This window comes from Aythya ferina, assembly GCF_964211825.1.
Source record: "Aythya ferina genome assembly, chromosome: 25".
NCBI lineage: Eukaryota > Metazoa > Chordata > Aves > Anseriformes > Anatidae > Aythya > Aythya ferina.
In genome coordinates, this window is record NC_140323.1 from 5445387 (window position 1) to 5466602 (window position 21216).

At 54.0% G+C, this 21216-nt stretch overlaps 1 protein-coding gene across 2 annotated transcripts in view; it reads left to right on the forward strand.

Moving 5' to 3' along the window:
• The window catches only part of GRM4 (glutamate metabotropic receptor 4), a 44565-nt gene extending 31709 nt beyond the window's left edge, over positions 1 to 12856 (forward strand). For both annotated transcript variants that reach the window (XM_084498019.1, XM_084498020.1), the window contains exons 7-11: positions 2086 to 2286; positions 3022 to 3158; positions 3600 to 4535; positions 9907 to 10153; positions 11940 to 12856. In XM_084498019.1, coding sequence (XP_084354145.1) covers positions 2086 to 2286; positions 3022 to 3158; positions 3600 to 4535; positions 9907 to 10153; positions 11940 to 11989 — 1571 coding nt within the window. In that variant the 3' untranslated portion in view covers positions 11990 to 12856. The remainder of the gene's footprint in view (positions 1 to 2085; positions 2287 to 3021; positions 3159 to 3599; positions 4536 to 9906; positions 10154 to 11939) is intronic.
• The last annotated feature ends 8360 nt before the right edge of the window (positions 12857 to 21216 follow it).

The window sequence follows — 21216 nt, forward strand, 5'->3', positions numbered from 1 at the left end:
GCAGGGATGGGGGATGCCTCTGCGTTCCTTAAAACCCACAGCTTCTCCAAACCGGCACCTCCAGCTTCGGTGCAGAGGTGCCCAGGGGCTCGTGGGGCTCTGGGGGCAACTGAGAGGCAACATCACCCTAATTTTCCCCAGAGCAGAACTGGGAGTGGTTTTGATTCACTCCTGCTGAAAGCCAGTGCTGGCCATGGGATTGGAGTTGCTGCTGATGCTGTCTCACCCCGCTGGAGCAGATAGCCACTGCCGTCCTCAGAGGGATGCCCGTGAAGGCTCCTTGCGTGCTTGAGAATTAATTACCAGCCCTGCAGAACGATGCACGACCCTGCTATTATAATCAGCGGGGTCACATCCCTTTTGCAGCCCTAATCTACTGAGAGTTTCACGGAGATTTATTGTCTCCGCGTTGGGAACGTGCCGTCACGAGCCTCAGCATCCTGCTCCCCCTCGTCCCCTCTCCACGCCAGCCTAATTCCTGCTGCCGTGGGTGGGCTCCTGGGGGCAGCGGCAGGGCTGGGATGCCCCCAGGGGCTCAGCGCCTGTGTGCAGTCTGTAACACCCTTTTTTTAACGGGTAATTATCTTGACAAGACAGAGTGGCTTGTCTGCGCGCCGAGATGAATGCGGGGAAGGGCCCCAAGTTGAGGGAGAAGATTAATAGCCCCTGTCAATAACGTGGAAGAAAGGATAACTTGACGGGTTTCGCATGAGTAATCTCCACGTAGTCCAAAAGCATTTTTATAACTTTGAAGGATGGGCTATAAATTCCCCTCCTTGATATCATCTTTTCTTGTTGGTCAGTTCGCTATCAATTTGCTTTAGTGTGCTGTCGGCTGCGCCTCTGCATCCGGCCCGGGGACTTGGGGGATGCTGTCCTGCCCGCTTGGAGGAGCCAGGATTAATTCTGGATGCCCTCAGATAGCTTTCGAGGATGCTCGTGCCTCTTTTGGAGGAGGCTCAAGCTTTTGGGGAAGCTCTTCAATCTGCTGCCACTGAAGGAGAGGTGCCCTGTGGGCACCCATCCATGCCACAGAGGTTTTGGCTCCCTGAAGCAGCATCACCCCATGGCAGATACTTTCTTGGCTGTAATTAACAGCGTGCTACATTAATCGGTGTCTTTTGCTAAATGATGAACACGTTTCCAGCCCCATTAAGGGTGGTTACGACAGGAGAGACAGGCAGCTGTTGCTGGTAATTATCGTGTCCTTGCAGCATCCTGCAAATAGGACCAGCTGGGGCTGTGGGGTCTGCGGGGAGCCAGGCTGGTGGGGGGGACACGACGGGCACAGAGTGGTGGGGACTTCGGGAACCTGACAGGGGACGTGCAGCTGGTGTTGGGGATTGCCTTGGGGGTTCCTTGGTGCTGCTGGTAGAGCCCAGTGGGTGGGAGCACCCAGCGAGATGAACGAGGGCAGCGGTGGGGTGAGGGTGGGATGGGAATCACAGCCCAGCTGGGCGCCAGCCCTGGGAGCTGCTGAGCGTGTCCCAGTAACGTGGGGTGTCCCGTGGCACTGGGATGTGACATCCTGAGGGCTCTCACCTCCAAGCCATGTTTTGCCAGCACCCACGTGCTCAGAACCAAGCTGCAGGGAGGAGGTGGGGATGTTTTCCCCATGGGTGTTTCCTGGCTGTGCACCGCACCCCTCCTGCCCCATGAGCCCAGCTCAAGTACCCGAAACACCCCAGAGGGGCTGGGGGAGAACCTCAGCATCCCCAGCAGCACCTCCCAGCCCCTCTGACCCGGGGACGCTGGCAGCAGGATTTCAGCTGGAGGCCAGGCTTGAGGCTGAGCCCTGCAGTGCAAACGCAGCTGCTGCCTTGGGCTGGCACCAGGAATTACAGCTGCAGTGTGGGTTTTGGGGTGGTTTGGGGAAGAGTTTGGGGTGGTTTGAGACACGTTTCTGCCCTGCTGCTCCTCCTTGGGGGATGGCTGGGTGGTGTAAGCTTCCCACTGGGAAAGAGGCTGCCTGATGGGTTTGTCATTTTGGGGATGGGGTTGGAGCCTCCAGCTGCTTCAGCCCTGGGGATGAGAGGGTTTGGCTGCAGCGGGGTGGCGGCAGCCCTGCTCTCGGTGTGTTCGCAGACAGGGAGCGGATCGGCCAGGACTCCTCGTACGAGCAGGAGGGCAAGGTGCAGTTCGTCATCGACGCCGTCTACGCCATGGGGCACGCTCTGCACAACATGCACAAGAACCTGTGTCCTGGCAAGGTGGGGCTGTGCCCCAGGATGGACCCGGTGGACGGCGTGGAGCTGCTCAAGTACATCCGCAACGTCAACTTCTCAGGTCTGTCCGTACCCGGGGCTGGGGGGAGTCACTCCTGCTGGGCTGGGTGTCTGGGACTGTCCCCCACCGTGGGCACCCAGGCAGCAGCACCCACGATTTACTGCTGTAGCAGCAGGTCCTGCCTGCTCCCCGTGCTGCCGCCTGGCAGTGTGGCTGGCAGAAGTCCCTCGGCATCACACTGCTGTGCCCTTGTCTGTCCTCAGATCTCTGGAAACGCATCTTTTCCTCTGCTCTATCTCTTTAATAAACATTCTCTGTCTTGTCCTCCTTATTACTTCTATTTATCTCCTCTCTGTGATCTCCTCTGCAGTGTCTCTTCTATTTATTTTTCCCTCCTGCTTGATTTTTCTCTTCCCTCCTTTTATTAGTATTTATCTGTTGATTTAACATTAAAGCTGCTTTTCCCCCTTTCTTAAAAAAAGCAGTGCAACGGCCGGTGTACCAGCACTGCACGTGGCCTCGCAGTGAGCTGTGGCTCCTGCTGGGGGCCGGTGGGTTGATCCCCACAGGGTGTCCCCCATGCCAGCTCAGGTGTGGGCTTAGTTTTGTTTTCCATAATTCCTTCCTCCTCCCCCTGCTCATGCTGGCACCGTTCTGGCAGCTTGCTGCAGCTTGTGGCAGTCCCAGCAGCGAGAAGCCCCACGCCGAGGGGGAATGTTGGGCCCTTGGGTGCTGTCACCCAGGGCACACCGTGGTGCTGGGTGCTCTGGGTGCTGAGCCCTGCGTCACTTGCAGGCATTGCTGGGACTCCGGTGACCTTCAATGAGAACGGAGACGCGCCGGGGCGTTACGACATCTACCAGTACCAGATCAGGAACTCCACTCCTGAGTACAAAGTCATCGGGCAATGGACCGACCACCTCCACCTGAAGGTACGGCTGGGGCTGGCTGCGTCCCGTCCCCGGGGAGGGAATGTCCCACGGTATTTCCCGTGCACCCATCCTGTAGGAAACTCACCTGAGACTCAAGCATGCTATTTTAGGCAGCCAAACCTGGGGGTGTCAGAGGCACACGTGTGTGGTTCAGCCACGGTGATGTGCCACCAGCGCGTGTGGCCATGCCCTGCTGGCATGGGGCCTCTGGGTGTCCGACACCACAGCTCTGATAAGGGAAGGAGAAGCAAAAGCAGAGCAGAGGGGCTGTGCTTTGGGTGTCTGATGTTGAATCCCCTGCGTTTCCCAAAAGGCTGACGGGGAGCTTCAGCACCCCCCTCTCTCCATGCTGGGTAGGGCTGGGGGTGTACTGATGGGGCGAGGGGATGCATCCACGCCTGGCTTGAGCATCAGTGGGGTCGGTGCCGTCTCATCCCGCAGGTGGAGAACATGCTGTGGCCCGGGGGCGGGAGCCAGCTGCCCAGCTCCATCTGCAGCCTGCCCTGCAAGCCAGGCGAGAGGAAGAAGCTGGTGAAGGGCATCCCCTGCTGCTGGCACTGCGAGCGCTGCGACGGCTACCAGTACCAGCTGGACGAGTTCCACTGCAAGAGGTGCCACTTCAACGAACGCCCCAACGAGAACCACACCAGCTGCACGCCCATCCCCATCATCAAGCTGGAGTGGAGCTCGCCCTGGGCCGTGGTGCCCGTCTTCATCGCCATCGTGGGCATCATCGCCACCCTCTTTGTGGTGGTCACCTTCGTGCGCTACAACGATACGCCCATCGTCAAGGCGTCGGGGCGGGAGCTCAGCTACGTCCTGTTGACGGGCATCTTCCTCTGCTATGCCACCACCTTCCTCATGATCGCCGAGCCCGACCTGAGCACCTGCTCCTTGCGCCGCATCTTCCTCGGGCTCGGCATGAGCATCAGCTACGCCGCCCTGCTCACCAAGACCAACCGCATCTACCGCATCTTCGAGCAGGGCAAGAAGTCGGTGAGTGCTCCCCGGTTCATCAGCCCCGCTTCCCAGCTGGTCATCACCTTCAGCCTCATCTCGCTGCAGCTCGTGGGTGTCTGCATCTGGTTCATCGTGGACCCGTCCCACTCTGTCATTGACTACGAGGACCAGCGGACTACAAACCCCCACTTTGCTCGGGGCATCCTCAAATGTGACATTTCGGACCTCTCCCTCATCTGTTTGCTTGGGTACAGCATGCTTCTCATGGTCACCTGCACTGTGTATGCTATTAAGACCCGCGGGGTCCCGGAGACCTTTAACGAAGCCAAACCCATTGGGTTCACCATGTACACTACTTGCATTGTGTGGTTAGCCTTCATCCCTATATTTTTTGGGACGTCGCAGTCGGCAGAAAAGGTAAGGAGGGGAGCGGTTTGGCTGGTGGCCCCATGGGCTGCCAGGAAGGGGGCTGCGAGGGGCTGGCGTGTCCTGAGCCAGGAGGGGTGCTGCTCTGCGGCCCTGCCACTTGGAAATTGTGGTGAGAAGCATTGATTTGAAACCTCTTGCTCCACGAGGGAGCAGAGGCCCCTGCCTCCAACCGTCCACTCTTGCCTTTCCTTTTCCAGATTTTTTGTGTGTGTGTGTGTCTTTCCTCCCTCTCCCCTCCCTGTCTTTCCTGGTTCATTTCCTCTCTCCCTCCCATTTTCTGTGTCCTGTTGTCCCTACTGCCCCTCCCTGAGCAGGGCTGGTAGAAGTGAGCTGCTGCTGGGTGGAGGGGATGTGTTCCTGGGGCAGCTGGGGCCCACGTGGCCATATCCAGGACCCCAGCGTCATTGGCACCATGGACAAGAAACCCTGAGGAGTACCCAGCCAGCTGCTTGCCCTTGTGCCACACGGAGAGATGGAGATGCTCTTGGAAATCCCAGAGAGCTGGGGGCAAGGGAAAGGGAGGAGCAGGCTCCTGAGCTATTCCTCTCTTTCCTTGGGGCACCTGGCAGCCTTCTCACTCAATTTGCTGCAATTTTAATTAATACCTGAGTATGGCAACACAGCACCCACAACAAATTCCTCGGTGTGGCTGCAGCACAGAAGGTGAGGGGACCTGCAGCGGGGCGCAGCAAGGATCTGTCCTGGGGGGCCGTGCTGTCCCTGGGGGCTTTGGGGAGCCCGTGCTCCTCGGGACCTGCTGCAGCTCTGAGTCCTGCTTGTGTAGACGAGCACAGGATGGACAATCCCAGCAGTGGATCTGTGCTGGGAACCCACCAGTCTGTCTGCCTCCCTCCCTGTCCCCAGCTGCCCGTGCTGGGCGTAGAGCGTGCTGCCGGTGCCAGTACCCATGGGAGCAGGGCCAGCCCGGATAAAACGTGTGCTCAAGTGAGAATGAGTGAGAACAAAGGGAAAAAAATCTCATGAATGAGACCAAAATCGCCTTTGCCTGCCAGACAAAATGAGAATCGAGAATCGCATTTATGTTAAACGCGAGCAGCTCGTGCCTGCCAGCCTGGCACTGCCTGTGACACACAAACCTTGGTGCTGCTATTCCTGAAAATCCCTGGCATTGACATCCTCAGGGTGACCACCACTCGGATTCCCCCTCTGGACCCATTGCAACTGGGGCAATTCCCCCTCGAGTGCGTCCACATCGATGCCGAGCTGCTGAAGCTGTGGATTTTGGAAACCCCTATTGTAAGAGGGTTGGCTTGCTGGCAAAGACCAGATGGCCTTTTGGTGTGGACATCAGAGCTTCACTCGTCCTGGAGAGCTGCTTCTGCTCAGAGCATCAAACTCTGAGAGCCTGAGTCTGTACACAAACCTTGAACCTTGTCTCAACCAAAAAATCTCTGCCAAGCCAGCCTGCTCTAGCCAGAAGTGTGAAGGAGAATTAAAGGAAATAAATGGAGCCTTTTGCAGCATTTCCATTTTGATGAGATGGCAGGGGAGATACTAACAAGAAAGCAGGTTTTTTAAGAAATTATTGCAAAACAAAAGCTCCCTTAAAGCCACCTTAATGTGCTTGGCATACTGTGGGTAATAAAGATGGAAATGATAATGATTGTAGATTATGCGCAAGGTTGCTCACCTCTTCACTGCAGCTTGTCATGGGATAATTTAGGGCTGCCGAAAGCTGGCTGTCAAGTAGCAATTCGACAATAGGCTGTGCCTCACTTCGGGGGCTTGTAATGTGCAGGGCTTCTCTGTTATTAGGCTGCTAACAAGCTGATTAGAGGCGGAAAAAGTGATGTTCCCAGCTCCCCTTGGACACAGCGCTCTTTCTCAGTGTTTGCTGCTGCTGTGGCGGCCGCTGAGCAGTCCCAGGAGGGGCTGGCAGCGTTTTGGCTCGGCACAAGGACGTCCTGCTAGGTGGTGCCAGCTTGGAGCATCCCCAGGACAGGCCACAGAGATGGACGAGCCCAGAGGGGCAGCTGGAGGAATCGGGTGTTCGCTTGCTGCCGGCCTTGATGCTTTAGCTGCTGGTTCATGGTCTTGGGGAGAAAAAGGTGAAAAAGGTGGTGTTGTGCAGCCTGTGCAGAGGCTCTGGCTTGGAGCACGTTGCTGGGATGGAAATTAGGGGTGTTGGCACTGGCACGGCCCTGCAGCGGTGTTGGCATTGCCCGGGGTGCTCAGTAGGGCTCAGCAGGAGCCCCCTCGTCTGCCCCAGTGCTGTGGGGACTTGGGCCCCACGGGGGGCTCAACACACCCAGGGGACAAGCTGGGAGCGCTGCCTGGGGCCCTGTTGTCCTCACAGAGCATGGCAGGCGTTTGCCTGAGGCTGGGGGATGGCACGGGGCAGCCCCGCAGCACCCAGCAGCGCCCAGCACCTCGGCACGACCCCCGTGGCCAAGGCTGCCTTGTGGCGTGGGGCAGCAGGATGAAACCCCCCATTTTTCTGGCATTTCCCTTCACCTTGTGCCTACAACTTTGCATGGAGGTGGCATATTATTATAACAAGTCCCCCAAGCCTTTGCTCAAAAGAACCTCTTATCCCTGCCGATCCCGGCGGATTACAGAAATAGCAATAACCGAGGATCTAAAGAAAGAGACAATTTCCTGCACTGATAAGGCAGCAGCCGAACAGTGGTGTCATTGTCTGGTTCTCTGTTTATCACATTTGCTTTCAGCGAGGGAGAGAGGACAAATGAGAAGTGTCCAGAGGTTTGCTTAGCGCTGCTGGGGAAGGGACGAGGGGGTTTTCCCTTCCCCGGCACCCACCGAAAATGTAGGACTTGGTGCTGCGAGCACGGCTTGCTCGGCTGCTTGCCCTGCTCGGTGCAGGAGCAGCATCCTGAGCCAGGAGTGGGCAGTGTCCTCTGCTCCTCACCATGCCATGGGGCATCAGATCCTGCTGAGGCGGAGATGTCGCGTCCTCTGTCACCGCAGCTCATGCTTCGGGGGCTCCAGAGGCTGCTCGAGTGCTATTAACGGGGGCACAGCGGGGCCCTGGGCTGGAAGCCAATTATGGGAGTGGGAACTGAAACCGTGAGAAACGGTCATTTTCTGGGATATCGAGAGGTTAACGGTGCTTCGTAGTCGTGTTTGGACTCCAGGCTAAAAATATTCCTCTGTGAGCCAAAAAGGGGCTTGCCAAAAAGTGCCCCTGATGTGGTGCAGAGCTGGCGGTGCTACCAAAAACAGGTGGTTTGGCGCCAGCTACCAAAACAGGGCAGTTTCTGCCGAATGGCTCATCGGGCTGGAGGTAGCTGTGGTGGTCCTGGGAGACCCCAGATGTGCTGGGGGGGTCCGGGGGTCTTGGCAGAGGGAAGCCCCCAGCTGTGCTGGGGATGTGGCCCCGGCAGGGAGCGTGCACGGGGATGTCAGGTGTGAGCTCAGCTGCTTCCCCTCTCCATCGAAACGCCTCTGAGCCTCGAGGCATGGGTGGGAGTCTGCAGAGGCAGAAAATATGGGAACTGCGAAGCGAGGATCCTCCAAAAGGCATCTGCTGAGGAGCAGGAGTGTGGGGGGGAGGTGGGGGGCTGCTGAGCCTCGGCTGTGCCCCACAGCGGGGTTGGGGGCGTTGTGCCGAGCTTTGCTGGTCCCCAAGGCAGGGGTTGGGGGACCTGGAGCTGGTGTCCCCCTGCTGCCCTCACTGCCAGTGAGCCTGGCCCTGGGTGCTTGCAGAAAAGTCTGGAGAGCTTCAGCCAAAAAAAGAATTCAGCCAAGAAGAGAAGCAAAGGGTTGGGGGGAAGGAGAAAAAAGAGAGAGAAAGAGGAGATATTCTGGCACAAAGAGATGTTTTGACTTTTCCTGATGAAGTGACATTTTTCTTTCTAAAATCTGCCTAACTTGACTCTGTGTGCATATAGAGAGAAGGTGGAACAAACAAACCAGCGCATGTGACAGCAATAGGTTTTATTCTGGGGACAAACCAAACTTCTTGGCTGACTCAGACTGAGCTTTGCTGCTTTTTTCTTTTGGGTCAGGTCGGAACACTCCGAGGGCTGTGTGTTTGCTTTTGAAGGGGGAGAACAAAGTGAAACGTTTCTCTGCGTGGTTGCACCCAGGTCCTGCAGGCCCTGGGGTGGGACAAAGCCCAGGCCAGGAGCTGTGGCTTCCCTCCAGCTCTCACTCCCAGGACAGAGCTGCCTCCATGCACCTTCTCCCTGCAGACCCTGGTTGCCCCTCTGTGCTCAGCTTCTGCCCTTGGTCACCTTTTTGCTCCACTGACTCCAAGAAAGGAGCCTGAGCTTAAATGCACGCAGCGGGGGAGCTGGGGGCACCAAATCCCACCCAAGGAATAACTCCAGAAGAAACCCCGGACACCAAGCAGCTATGGGATAACGTTCAGAAACTGCTTTCAGCCTCCTTGTTAGCAATCTGTGAATCCTCCCCGGCACCTGAGCGCAGCTGGAATAAAAAATAATGGTGTGTGCACAGGCACGAGGAGACCCCGAGCCCTTTCCCTGCCCTGCCACGTGCGCCACGACCTGTGGGAGGGGATGCTGGAGAGGACAGGGCCTGGGGCTGGGAGCGGGGATGCTGGCGGAGAGAGGATGGGCGAGAGGTGGGGATGGGAGGAGGGAGGGGGTCCCTTCGCCTCCTGTTGCTGCCTGCTTCAGATGCCCCCAGCTTGCGAGGAGACTGCCAAGCGCTTTCCGTAGAAAAATGGATTATTCTACAGTCAGATTAATGGGCTTTCATTTCGCAAAACATCTGTCACTGTTAGTCCTGGACAGTGAGCGTGAAATTAGTTTTGACTGCAGAAAGGCAGCGTCGGTGTGTAATATGTGACTTACATGACAACGGTCCGGGAGCCAGCTGGGGAACGGGGATTACCTGTTGGAAGGGGACGGGGGTGCACGGGATGCTCCGTGGCCGTGGTGTCCTCGCTGTGCCCATCACCACGGCGTTGGAGCTCCTGCCCTGCAGCTGGCGGGGCGTGCTAGGGAGCAGAGGGAAGGTCAAGAGGGAGCTTGGCCCCTGTCCCTGGGGATGTCTGTAAGCTGGGGGGCCGGCAGCTTGCTGGGGGGAGGCTCCTGCAGAGCAAGGGCTTGGTGCAGGGAGGCTGTGCCAGGGACCCAAAATGCGGGTCAGGCACCAACGTGGTATTTCCCCATGTTTGCAGGCGTGGAAACAGCAAAAGCAGAGCAGCAGGCTCCACGTGTACTTTGCCTTGGCCCATGCAACAATCTGAGCCTGATGTTTAAGATCCAATACTGCCCAAATGTCCAATCCTGCCTCCCCACTCCGTTTATTTAACCCCAAGGTCGCACAGTCCCTGCTCCTCTCCTCCTTCCCCAGCTGATCATTTCCCCCCTCATCCTAGTGAGCTGAGTGTCCTTGTGTCTTGCAGATGTACATCCAGACCACGACGCTCACCATCTCGGTGAGTCTGAGTGCCTCAGTGTCCCTGGGCATGCTCTACATGCCCAAGGTGTACATCATCCTCTTCCACCCGGAGCAGAACGTCCCCAAGCGCAAGCGGAGCCTGAAGGCGGTGGTCACGGCGGCCACCATGTCCAACAAGTTCTCCCAGAAGGGAGGCTTCCGCCCCAACGGGGAGGCCAAATCAGAGCTGTGCGAAAATCTGGAAACACAAGGTAATGTGGCTCCTGGTGCGGGGAGCGGGTCCTGCCTGGAAGCCCAAAGGCCTGGCTGGCCGGCAGGCTGCAGCTGGGCTGTCCGGTGCTGCATGGGCTCAGGTGATGCTGGCAGCACAGGGACGTGTCAGATGCCCCCTGTCATCCTCCAGCAGTGGGAAGGGCTGTGTCCGACGTCATGGGGATCACTCTGCTCCCTGAGGAGGGTGGTGGGCTCTGGTTATCTGCAACGGGAGAGCAGCTGTCCTGTCCATTGGCAGGGCAGATTTCCCCTCTGTTAATATATTGGCACCCAAGAACCATATTTTTTCATCACCATAGCCACGTGGGTGAGACAGGATGTGTCGTGCCTACTCCCTCCATATGTTCTGCAAGCCCGTGTGTGCTGTCCCATGGGAAATGCTGATGGGTGGCTGGAATGGGAAATCACAGAATCGTTAGGGTTGGAAAAGCCCTCCAAAATCATCTGGTCCAACTATCCCCCTGCCACCACTGTCACCACTGAGCCGTGTCCCCATGCACCAGCCCCAACCTCTCCTTGAGCACCCCCAGGGACGGGGACTCCCCCACCTCCCTGGGCAACCCGTCCCAGTGCCTGACTGTGCTGCAGGCACTTCCTCTCTGCTGAACTCAGCATCTTTCTCCCACTCAGGACTTGTAGCAGGAGCCCCCGAGGCTCATAGGTGCCGGGAGCAGGGAGAGCTGAGCCTCCTGTCTGCCGGATCTCCGGCTTGGATGTGTCTCGCATAGGGATTACGGGAGCTGGGTGTGCAGTGGCTTGCCAAGGCTGCAAGCTGGGCACAGCATCGCTGCCAGGGTGGGAGGCACGGAGGGTCTGTTCTTCACTCTGTCACTGGTGGGTCACGGATCCTGAAATAAACAGCAGAATAAATAATTCACGGGGCTTTGATATGGGCAGATTGGCTACAAAAACATTGCAGCTAACAAATAGCTCTGTCAGCTCTAATTTCGTATGGCCTATCTAATTGTTAGCTGGGAAACCCAGTCTGCAATCTCCAGCAAGGTTCATTTGTCAGCGAGGCACCGAGGTGGACACAGAGCACTGGGAGGGGGAGCTGCTGGCGTCTTCGCTCTCCCGTGTGGATGGTAGAGCCCACTGGGCTTGTAAAGGATGCATTTGTGCTGCTTGTGGTGTCCTGACCTCTGTGTCTCGCCTCATGTCCTTGGCTGGAGGTGTCTGTGTGCCTGCTGAGCCCCGTGGTCTGCGGGGACCTGGTGGCAAGGTCTCTTCAGAGCATTGTGCCCAGCCAGAGCACCGAGAGGAGCCAGGGTGCTGCAAGCTGCTGCCACCTCCTCTCCCTGACCTGTGGCTGCCACTAAAAGCAAGTGACACGCTGCAGCCCAAGGGCAGCAGCACAGCCCTGCAGGGAGCAGAAGTTATTATCTGGCATTTTCCTGGCTCTGCCAGGCTCGTGAAGGACTGGGGCAAGAGGAGGTGTTGGGAGAGTGGAGCATCTGTGGGTTTGTCCAGCTTGAGGGAAGGGAATGGGAATATGAGGATGCATCCTGGGGCTCGTGGCACTTCCCGGGGTCTCTCTTCATGGCAATCTGTCTTTAGAGAGCCCCCAGGGGCTCAGCTCTTCTGGCACGGCTCAGGGTCCTCAGAGGGACTGTCCCCGGTGCCAAGGCTGGCCAGATCCACGAGCAAACACCAGGCCGTGTCCCCACCAGCATCTCCCTGGCCAGATGGGGGGCACGGGATGGGAGCCAGAAAGGACGGGCAGGTTTTGTCACCCATACATGCGAGACTTGTCTCTCTTTCCAGCGCTGGCTACCAAACAGACCTACGTCAGCTACAGCAACCACGCGATTTAACTCCAGGGATCGCAACCGCCTGGCACGGAGGGAGGCTGCGGCTGCCGCGAAGCGGGAGGGAGCTGAGCTGCATCCCTCGTGGCACGGCGCTGCAGGGGAGTGGGATGGGACAGGGAGGTGGCAGCGGGGTCCTGCTCCTGGACGGGCTGGGGGCAGAGCTCCTGGGGATGATGATGTTCAACAGCAGCAAAAAAAAAAACAAAACAACAAATAAATAATAAAAAGAAATCACCGACCACCGTGATGATGCATGCCTCCCCACGGAGGAAGAGGAACAGTTGAGCAGGGGGGGATGAAATGTGGGGAAGAGCTGATGGACTGCAGCAAGGCTTTGTTTATTTTTTCTGTATCTTGGCAAAAAAAAAAAAAAAAAGAAAAAACGAGAAAACAAAAAATGACCCAACATTTTCCCTTTTCTGGAATTTGTGAGATTGTTTGTGGTTGTGCAGCACCTTCTGGTTTCTGCCTTTTTTTTTTTTTTTTAAATTTTTTATCCCTCATTTTCTTTTGTTCCTGTATTCCTCTGTCACTCTTCACTCTCCCTTATCCTACCAAATTCTATATGTTGCAAAAAGGAAAAATAAATAAAAAATACATAAAATTTAAATAAAAAAGAGACAACGAAATAAAATAAAATAAAACCTAGACTGTGTTCAAAGTGCTGATTTCTATAGGTGGTTAATTAATGTACGTGATGATCATATGGATTGAAATATGTCTGCTTTATGTACTGACCAGTCAAAAAAAAAAAAAAAAAAGAAAAAATACAAAGTTCAGTGCCTGGATGTTTATGAATTATTCGATGACTGTGTAGAGCATGATCATTTTTATACGAGGAGATTTCTAATAAAAGACCATGGTTTTGCACTCGGCGTTTGCTGTCTCTTGGTGCCTGTTCAGTCCAGCCCCCAGGAGGTGACTTGGTTTTGGTCAGCGGGGAAGGTTCTGGTGGCTGAGCGCTCCCAGGCAGGGCTCAGCACCCTTCCCCTCCACGTGGGTCCTCGCGAGGGGCCGGGACAAGGCCAGAAGGAGAGCTCAGCACCACGCTGGCACAGCGTGTCAGGGCTCGTGCTGTAGCTGGTGCTCAGTGCTTGGGGCAGAATCGGGCAGAACGGGCTGAGTCCTTTGTGTTTGCTCTTCCCCGAGGTGTGGGTTGAGGCTGGAGGATGACACAGTGCAAAGGAAGGGATTTCCTCTTCTTTTCTCCCTTTAGAGGCAGGGCCAGCTCCACCATCCTTATCAAGACTCACATGGGTTAATTAGGGAGTCACCAGCTAACGAGAGCAGCCCTGCCCTGCCTGCTTACCCCAGGCTCCAGCCTGCCTCTTGGGACAGCACAGCCCGATGCACAGGGTAGGTGGCTGTTCTGAGCCTTGCTTTTGCCTGTTTTGGGAGCTTTGGTGTGGTTGCTGATGGTGTCCATGTCCCTGTGCTGTGGAAAGACACTTGGAAACGGGTGACTCTGCTTGTTTACTGCAGTGTAAGGAGAGGTAGGTCCAAGCTCCTCTTTTCACTTGAGGGCAAATGAGAGGTGGGCAAAGGAGGCAGGAAAAGGTGCTGCTGGCCCAGAGAGTTGGGCTGGCTCTGTTTTTCTGAGCAGCTTGCTGCGTGCTCTGCAGCGACATTGGGGCTGCTTGTGGTGTCGCAACCTCTGAAGCAGCAAGGATTTCTTCCCATCTCTTTACGTGTGTTCCTACCAGTGCAAAATACCCATGTATTCCCTCTCTGAGCCCAGGAGAAGCTATCGCACTGTTTTGCATGTTTCTAGACCTATTTGTGTATTAACTGCAGCCCCACAGTCTGTGCCTCTGGCTGTGTGCCCCGGGGAGGGGAGGTCTTGGTGTCACTCCAAGTACTGCAGGGACCTTCAGCTATCAATCAGTGCCAGGGAACCAAGCCTGTCCCTGCTGATGCAGGGAGGACAGAGCAGGGCTTGAAGGCAGGAGTTAAAGAAGAAAAAGAAATATAATGAAACGCCTGAAACTTTCATAAGATCACACTTGTCAAAAGAGCTTCTCAGGAGGAAGAACTGCTCCATTCCCACTGCGTTCATCACTGTCGGATCAGATGTGAAATGCTGCCTGGTTCACAGGGCTCCCAGAAAACCCAAGTCGATGTCTCTGGTGTCATTCCTAGCTTTGTTACTGCTCTGCTGTTTTTACAAGCAGCCTTCCACCCCAAGCTCTTCCTGACAATGACTGGAAAGGCTGATTCCACTTTAATTACAGCATTCCTCTTCTTCCCCTTGCAGCTCCTATGAGGAGGGATGCTCTGAGCCCTCCAGAGAGGCTGTGGCCAGGGAATGACTGTGCTGCCACCCAGCAGATCCCCCAGGCATGTCTGTGCTCTGGTGGTCTGTGGAGGGACGCAGGGCACAGCACGAGCAGTGGCCCCAGGAACTATGGCTTGGTGTGAGAGGTGGTGGGGTCTGGCCTTCAATATCTGGGATGGTGCTTCCCAAGGGGGCACCTTTGATGCTTGGAGAAGAAGTCACTTGGCCAAATCTATTATAGTTTCAAGTAGATTCATGTTCCCCTCTTGCATCAGGCCCTATTTAAGCGCAATAGCTACCCTGATTTCCCGATGGATCTGATGGAGTTTTAAATCAAGAGAGTCCTCATGTGGGTACTTATTTTGGTGTAAGTGTGCTTTACAGTGATTCAGTCTTATTCTTTACAGACTTTAGCTTAAATAATATAAAGAGGCTCTTAAGTAGATATGCAAAATATTTGTACAAAGCCAACCTCACTGGTCTTGGAACAGAATTTTAATTGGCCCCATTTTTATCAGCTCCAACCTACCCCTACTGGCACTGTGTCCATGTGCTGGCAGAGCTGCATCCCTCCCAGGGCTGGATGTGTTTCAGTGGTGGATGCAGTGACCTCTGAACATGGTTGGTTAATTTTGTATGGCATTTCCTGATGCAGTGCCGTTTAATTCTAGACACTTATTTGATTATGAAAGCTAATTAAAAGGGAGCAGTCTATAAGCAATTGAGATGGACTTAGAGTGACACAGACCTAGGCAGGCTCTGGTGCTGCTATCTGCAGAGAGGTGATAGCTGCTGCTGTTGGGGCAGGTTCGGGAGCTGGTTTGCATCTCTTAGGATTGAGTTTCAGCTTTGCTTGACATGTTTGAGGGCAAGAGGAGCAGAGTAGATACTGAGTGATCTGGTGGGGGAATTCCTAGGTTTTGGCACTTCATGTAAATTTTTAATAAGGTGCTTGTACCAAAATCTGTGCTGTTGTTCTCCTCTTGTCCTTCGCAGCTTAAAAGCACTTACCTGTTTTTTCCCTTATTCTCGTGAAGGACTGCTGAATTTAAATGACAATAACTGCTTGAGTTCCTCAAGCGGTTCACCTGTACATTTCTTCCCTTTTAATGGCATGCTGAGAAGTGGGGCAGAAAACCTGCTGTAGCACCAACTCCAAGGTTCTCCTGCTCGTATCTCCCCCACTCAGCTGTGATGGGGAGTTCCTTTCCTGAGCTCCCCCTTGTTCCTGGGAGCTTTTGGGGTCCCACCACCCTGCCAGTGGTGCGTTGGGTCCCGTTGTGTGTGTGTGTGTGTGTGCATGTCCCCAGCCTGTATGTGAGGCATCAGCGTGGAGCCTGTCATTAACTCTGTTCTGTGAGAGGCAAATTACAGACTCTAGTGACACAATTAGGCCAACTCTATAGGAAATGGAAAAAATAAAATCAAACCACTTCTCTGTAGATTTCTCAGTCTCATCTCTTGCTCCCCAGCCGCTCGGGTTTGGAGCCCGCCTGTCAAAGCCACAGGAGAACCCCTGAGTAAGGAAATCTGGAGCAAGGGGATGCGGGGAGCAGGGCTGGAGCAGGCAGGTGGAGGATGGAGCTCAAGTGGTTCCTCCCTTGCTCCATGACAGGCCTGCACCCAGTTCTGGCCTGTGGGCAGAGCTGCACGGTCCCAGTCTGGCCTCAGGAGATCCGAGTGCTGCTTGCAGCAAGGTGCCACTGGCACTCAGAGGAGAAGGCAGCAGAGCTTGTGACATTTGCTGTGGTTCATTTCGTGGGAGACCAGCTCTGCAGTGAGCAGGTTGAGCTCATCTCTGCGCTAGAAAGTGCTTCTCCTACTGAGAGCCATTGCCAGCTGAATTTGTCCTGGAGCAGCAGGCCCTTGTGGGGCCACTGGGAGCTTCGAAGACACAAATGGAGACTTTGAGTGTGATTCTCCTGGATTGTGGGAAGCCAGGGAGGAGGCTGGAAAGCTGTGGTGAGTGCATCAGTGCTGCTGAGGAGGCAGATGATGTCTCCGAGCCGTCCCAGGGGGACAGGGGCCCCCAGTGGGAGGTGGAAGCACCCCCGTGCCCACTGCCTGGTTCCTCTCTGCGAAGCATCCCCAGCAGCCAGGGCCCATGGCTGGGAGGTGAGCGTGTGGCACATACGTGAGGGTTGGTCCCCAGTGGCAATATTCTCTTGTATGGCCGAGTGAGTCAATGGCAGATTGTGTTGAAATCTCACTTCAGCAGCAAAAGCTGCAATTAGCATTTAATGAAGCTTCTTGCTTTTATTTTTAGGTAACCTCCGATTCCCTGACTGTGTAATTTAGTCCTCCATTGCTTGGAGATAATTAAAGTATGTCACTATAATTTGCTTTTTTTAAAAGCCTGTAATTATGTTTTTATTGAGAATAAAAAAGAAGGGGGGAGGGGAAGGGGGAAATGAAAACAATTCTAGAGTAGGGGAAGAAGCCTGGATGGGCAGGGGGGGTTTCTGCTAGCTTGAATGTTCTCCCCAGGATGCTGGGTAGACCAGAGACAGAGGAAGGGCTCCTGCATTGTTGTGGATAGTGGCAAGGTGTGTCTCAAGTGGAGGTGTGTGAGCTTCAGGTGCCTGAAGGCCCGGATTTTGTGTGTGTGACTTTCAGCAGCAGCATAACCACAGTGTGTGTGTGGGCTGTGTGCAGGACCAGCCCTCTGTCCTCAGCATCACTCCCCTCACAGCATCCTTCGGTCCTGCACCCTGGGCAAAGGCCGTGGGGTAGCCGAGGGGGAGGCGGTGCAGGGTGAGTTCAGCCTGGAGCAGAACAGCTGAGGGCTCATCCCTGCAGCCTCCCACCCCCAAGGTTTCCCTGCCATGCACAGCAAACATCTGCATGCACGCTGGGTCTTTGCCTATCAGCTGCAGGCAGCTGGTCTCTGTGACAAGGCGCGCTTTGCTGCGTGCTGATGGCAGATGGGGGTGGCTGGGTTTGGGTTTTGGGAGGTTTTTCCTGATCTTTTTGGATCCTTGGGAGTAGCCTTTGGTGGCTACTCCTTGCCATTTGGGCTGTGTTTGAGTCTGTAAATGCTGCTACTGGATGTCAAACAGCCAGTGTCCCTCCAAAACCCCCAGCACCAACACTGACCGTGCCAGCCAGTGCATCGTGCCTTGCTCCCTTGCTGTGCATGGCCTCTGGGCCTGCATTGCTCTGGGGAAGCCACAACGCTGCAAACTGGTACGAAATGAAAGTGGCTGTCACAGGAGGAACCGCTCACCTACAATTCACAGCCTGGAAGCTGGCTGTTGGAGGAGAGTTGAATATTGAAAAAATTCGAGATAATTGATTGGCCTGCGGCCAGTTCTCAGCCAGAGACTGATGAAACAAGTTGGATTGTTAGCTTTTTCTTTAAGTTATTCTTGCTCAATTTTTTGAGTGCTAAGAAGTTACACTTGGTTTAGAATACATTTAATTCATTAAAACATTGTTCTACTCTGATGCAGAGTTCAGAACCCAGGCTTTATTCTTTATTTAAATGCAAAGGTTTCTCGTCAAAAACACAAAGCAGAAAAAAACCTTGGTGCTTAGGAAAAGGGACAGGATGGAGGGTGAATGGTGCTGAACTGCGTTCCAGCACAGGGACCTCAACAGATCTTGAGCTGATGTCTGCACTGGTGTGTGCCCAGTTTGCTTCATGTCTATGCTGAGGTGAAGCCTTTAGGGGCACTAGCCCAGTCCTGCAGTGCTCGGTACGTCCTGGCACTGCAAGTAGCAAGCCAAAGCCCTGCAGACAGCCTCTGACGCGGGGTGCTTGTATGCTGGGATGCTGTGAAAATTGGTACAGCCCCCTGTGAAACTGTTCACTCCGCAGAGGTCTGCTCCTTGTGGAGATGGGGCTGATATGAATCATGGAAGTCTTTGATAGAGGAACACCAGGCCGGGGACTTGTGTCGGTGCGTCCTCAGACTGTGCGTCCCCTCCCAAGATAACTGCTCTCCAGGTGTCTGAAGTGAACGAGTAGGACCTGTCACCCTACACACTTCACTTGCAGTACATTTTCATTCCTCCTGACTGCATAGAAATCCCTCTCCTGAGCCCGGAGTTACGCCGCATTCCTCGCAGAGCCTTTGTTATCTGATGGGGATAACAAAGGGAAGGAACGGCACTTAAAACCCTATAAAAACCACACACAATTATCAGCTTTTGTACTGGTTGCTATGGGAACCCCATACAAGAACCGGAAAACCTGGAGTAAGAAAGTGATATTGTTAATTAGTTCTCCTCATTCTTTCCCGATCATGGTAGAGCAATTTGATAATAGAGGAACATCTCACTTAATTATTGGTAGGTTAACCAAATACAAGCAAGAGTGAACTTCGAGGAGCACAGGCTGTCCAGGGAAGTCAGTATGGGAGGGAAGATGGAGCTGGAGGGATGTCCAGTAGATATGAGGCAACAAGATAGCACCTAGAGAGAAGGCACAGAGTCCTGTTGTGTGTGGGGTGGCGTAAAAGCTCCCAAAGGGAGTCCAGGTGTACCTGAAGGATTTTGTTAAGAGCACTTTTTGATGGGGGAAAGTGGCAACATATGTGTTTTTCATGGATATAATTAGGGTTATGTTTATGGTAGGGTTAGGGTTAGGTTTGTTAGTATTTGGAGAGTGTGAATACACAGATCCTGTTGTGTCTGGGGTTGCATAAAGGCTCCCAAAGCATGTTCAGGTCTACCAAAATGCTTCCGTTGTTAGCAGGATTTGGGGGGACTTTTTGTCGATTTATTCTTTCATCAGGGTCATATTTATTTTTAAGTTTAAGGTTAGGGGTTGGAGATAGAGATAGCACAGATTGATGGTGTTTTGTACCATCATGTGCTTGCCCCAATGTCTTTGAGTACTTTCTTGTAAAAATGAGCCCGAGCCCTTTGGAGAGATCTGTCATGTGTCTCTGTACTCACCATGCTTATTGCATGCTCTGTGGGTTGATTTTGGCGGTTGCCTTGAGCAGAGGGACCAGTTTGGCATTGCTGACGTGGAGGGCTTACTGGAGAACCTGAATCCTGAACACCTCTGAGCCGTGGGTTAGGTTGCAGTCTTAGCCCAGCTCTGCTGGTCCCTGGAATAAGGTTTGGACTGGTTGCCTCTGGCACAGTTTTGTGGAGCCAGATGCCAGCTGTGGGCATGTGTGAGCTCTTGCTGTAAACGCTATGAGTTTTTCACCAAACAAGCTTCATTAATCATCTAATAACCAGATTAATTAAATATACTGAAAGTAAACAGCGAGAATGTAATTTGCCTCTGATTGCCATGTAATTGTAGGAGTATGGTCCTATTTGCATATGCAGTAAGTGATGTTGACAAAGGCACTAAGACCAGGAATAACTACTCATGGAGAACTGTGTTGGTTTTACTCAGGTGGGCAGCTGAGCTCCACCAGAACAGCTCTCTCACTCCCTCTTGTCAAAGGGAAAGAGGCAGAAAATAACATGCAACAGTCTCAAGGGTTGAGATAAGGGTGGGGAGATCACTCTACAGTTATTGTGATGTGTAAAACAGACTCAGGGTATCAGAGTATGGAGATTAGTAAAACGTATTGCCTATTACTAACAAGCTAGAGACGTAAGAAACAAAGGAAAGAAGCCAAAAACACTTTCCCCCCATTACCCTCTTTCACGTCCTTCCCCCTGAGTGGCATGGGGGAATGGGGGTTGTGTTTAGTCTAGAGTACTTCAACTCTGCTGCTCCTTCTCAGTCATTCTCTTCCCCTGCTCCAGTATGGGATCCCTCCCATGGGATGCAGTTCTTCCCAAACTGATCCCGCACGGGCTTCCTGCAGGCAGCAGCTTTTCAAGAACTGCTCCAAATACAGATCCATACCATGGGGTCCATCCAAACTGCTCCAACATGTATCCCCCATGGGCAGCAGCTCCTGCTAGGTCACCCGCTCCTGTGCAGTCCCCTCTCCATGGGCTACAGGTCAGGTCTGGCCTTGAACCTGCTCCAGCAGGGGTTCTCCACGGTCCACAGCCTCCTTCAGGGCATATCCCCATGCTCCTCCAAAGGCTGCAACACAGAAATCTGCTCTGATGTGGTACACCATGGGCTGCAGGGGAACAGCCTGCTCCACCAGGGGCCTCTCCACTGGCTGCAGGGGAACCTCAGCTCCAGTGCCTGGAGCACCTCCTCTCCCTTCTTCACTGACTTTGGAGTCTGCAAGTCTGTTTCTCCCTCCTCATTCTCCCAGCTGCTCTTGTGCAGCAGTTTGTTGTTGTTGTTTTTCTATTTCTTAATTATGTTCTGACAGAGGCACAAACAACATTGCTTATTGGTTCAGCTCTGAGCAGCAGCGGGTCTCTTTGAAGCCAGCTGAAACTGGCCTTTATCTAACATTGGGCAGCTTCTGGATTCTTCTCACAGAAGCCACCTCCTTCTACCAAAACCTTGCCATGTAAACCCACTACAATGGCAACCATGTCCTTGGGGAGTCCAGATGCCTTTAGCCATCCTCTTCACTGCCCTCAGTGCTGCCTGTGTGTTTTTTTTTCTCTCCATTTCTCAGACAACTTCTGCTAGCCAACTCTCCTACTATGCACAGAACTTCCCAAGCAATTTGCTTAGGTAAACACTGATGCTCCAAGTAAACTGGCTGATCTGCTGGGAAACACTCTCCTGTGTCCTGCAAGATGGGTAATAGCTGAGAAGAAACCTCTCAGGGTTCTTTGAAGAGTTGGGACAGCCAGCTATCCCTTGGACCTTGCTGGCTTGGTACTCCAGGGGGAGTTGGCCATGCTTGGGAGAATTCTCCCTTGCTAGCCTCAAAGAGCTTCTGGTGCCCCTAGGAGGAGACAGAGACCAAGAGGTGAAATGGGGGCACACAGAGGAAAGCAGATGCCATGTGGCTTGGAAGCAGACAGGGACTGAATACCAGAGTCTGGGTCCCATACCATTTTGTGTCTCATGTCCTCCACCCCTCATCAGCTGGTCTTTTTTTTTTCCAGCGCTTCTCTCTTT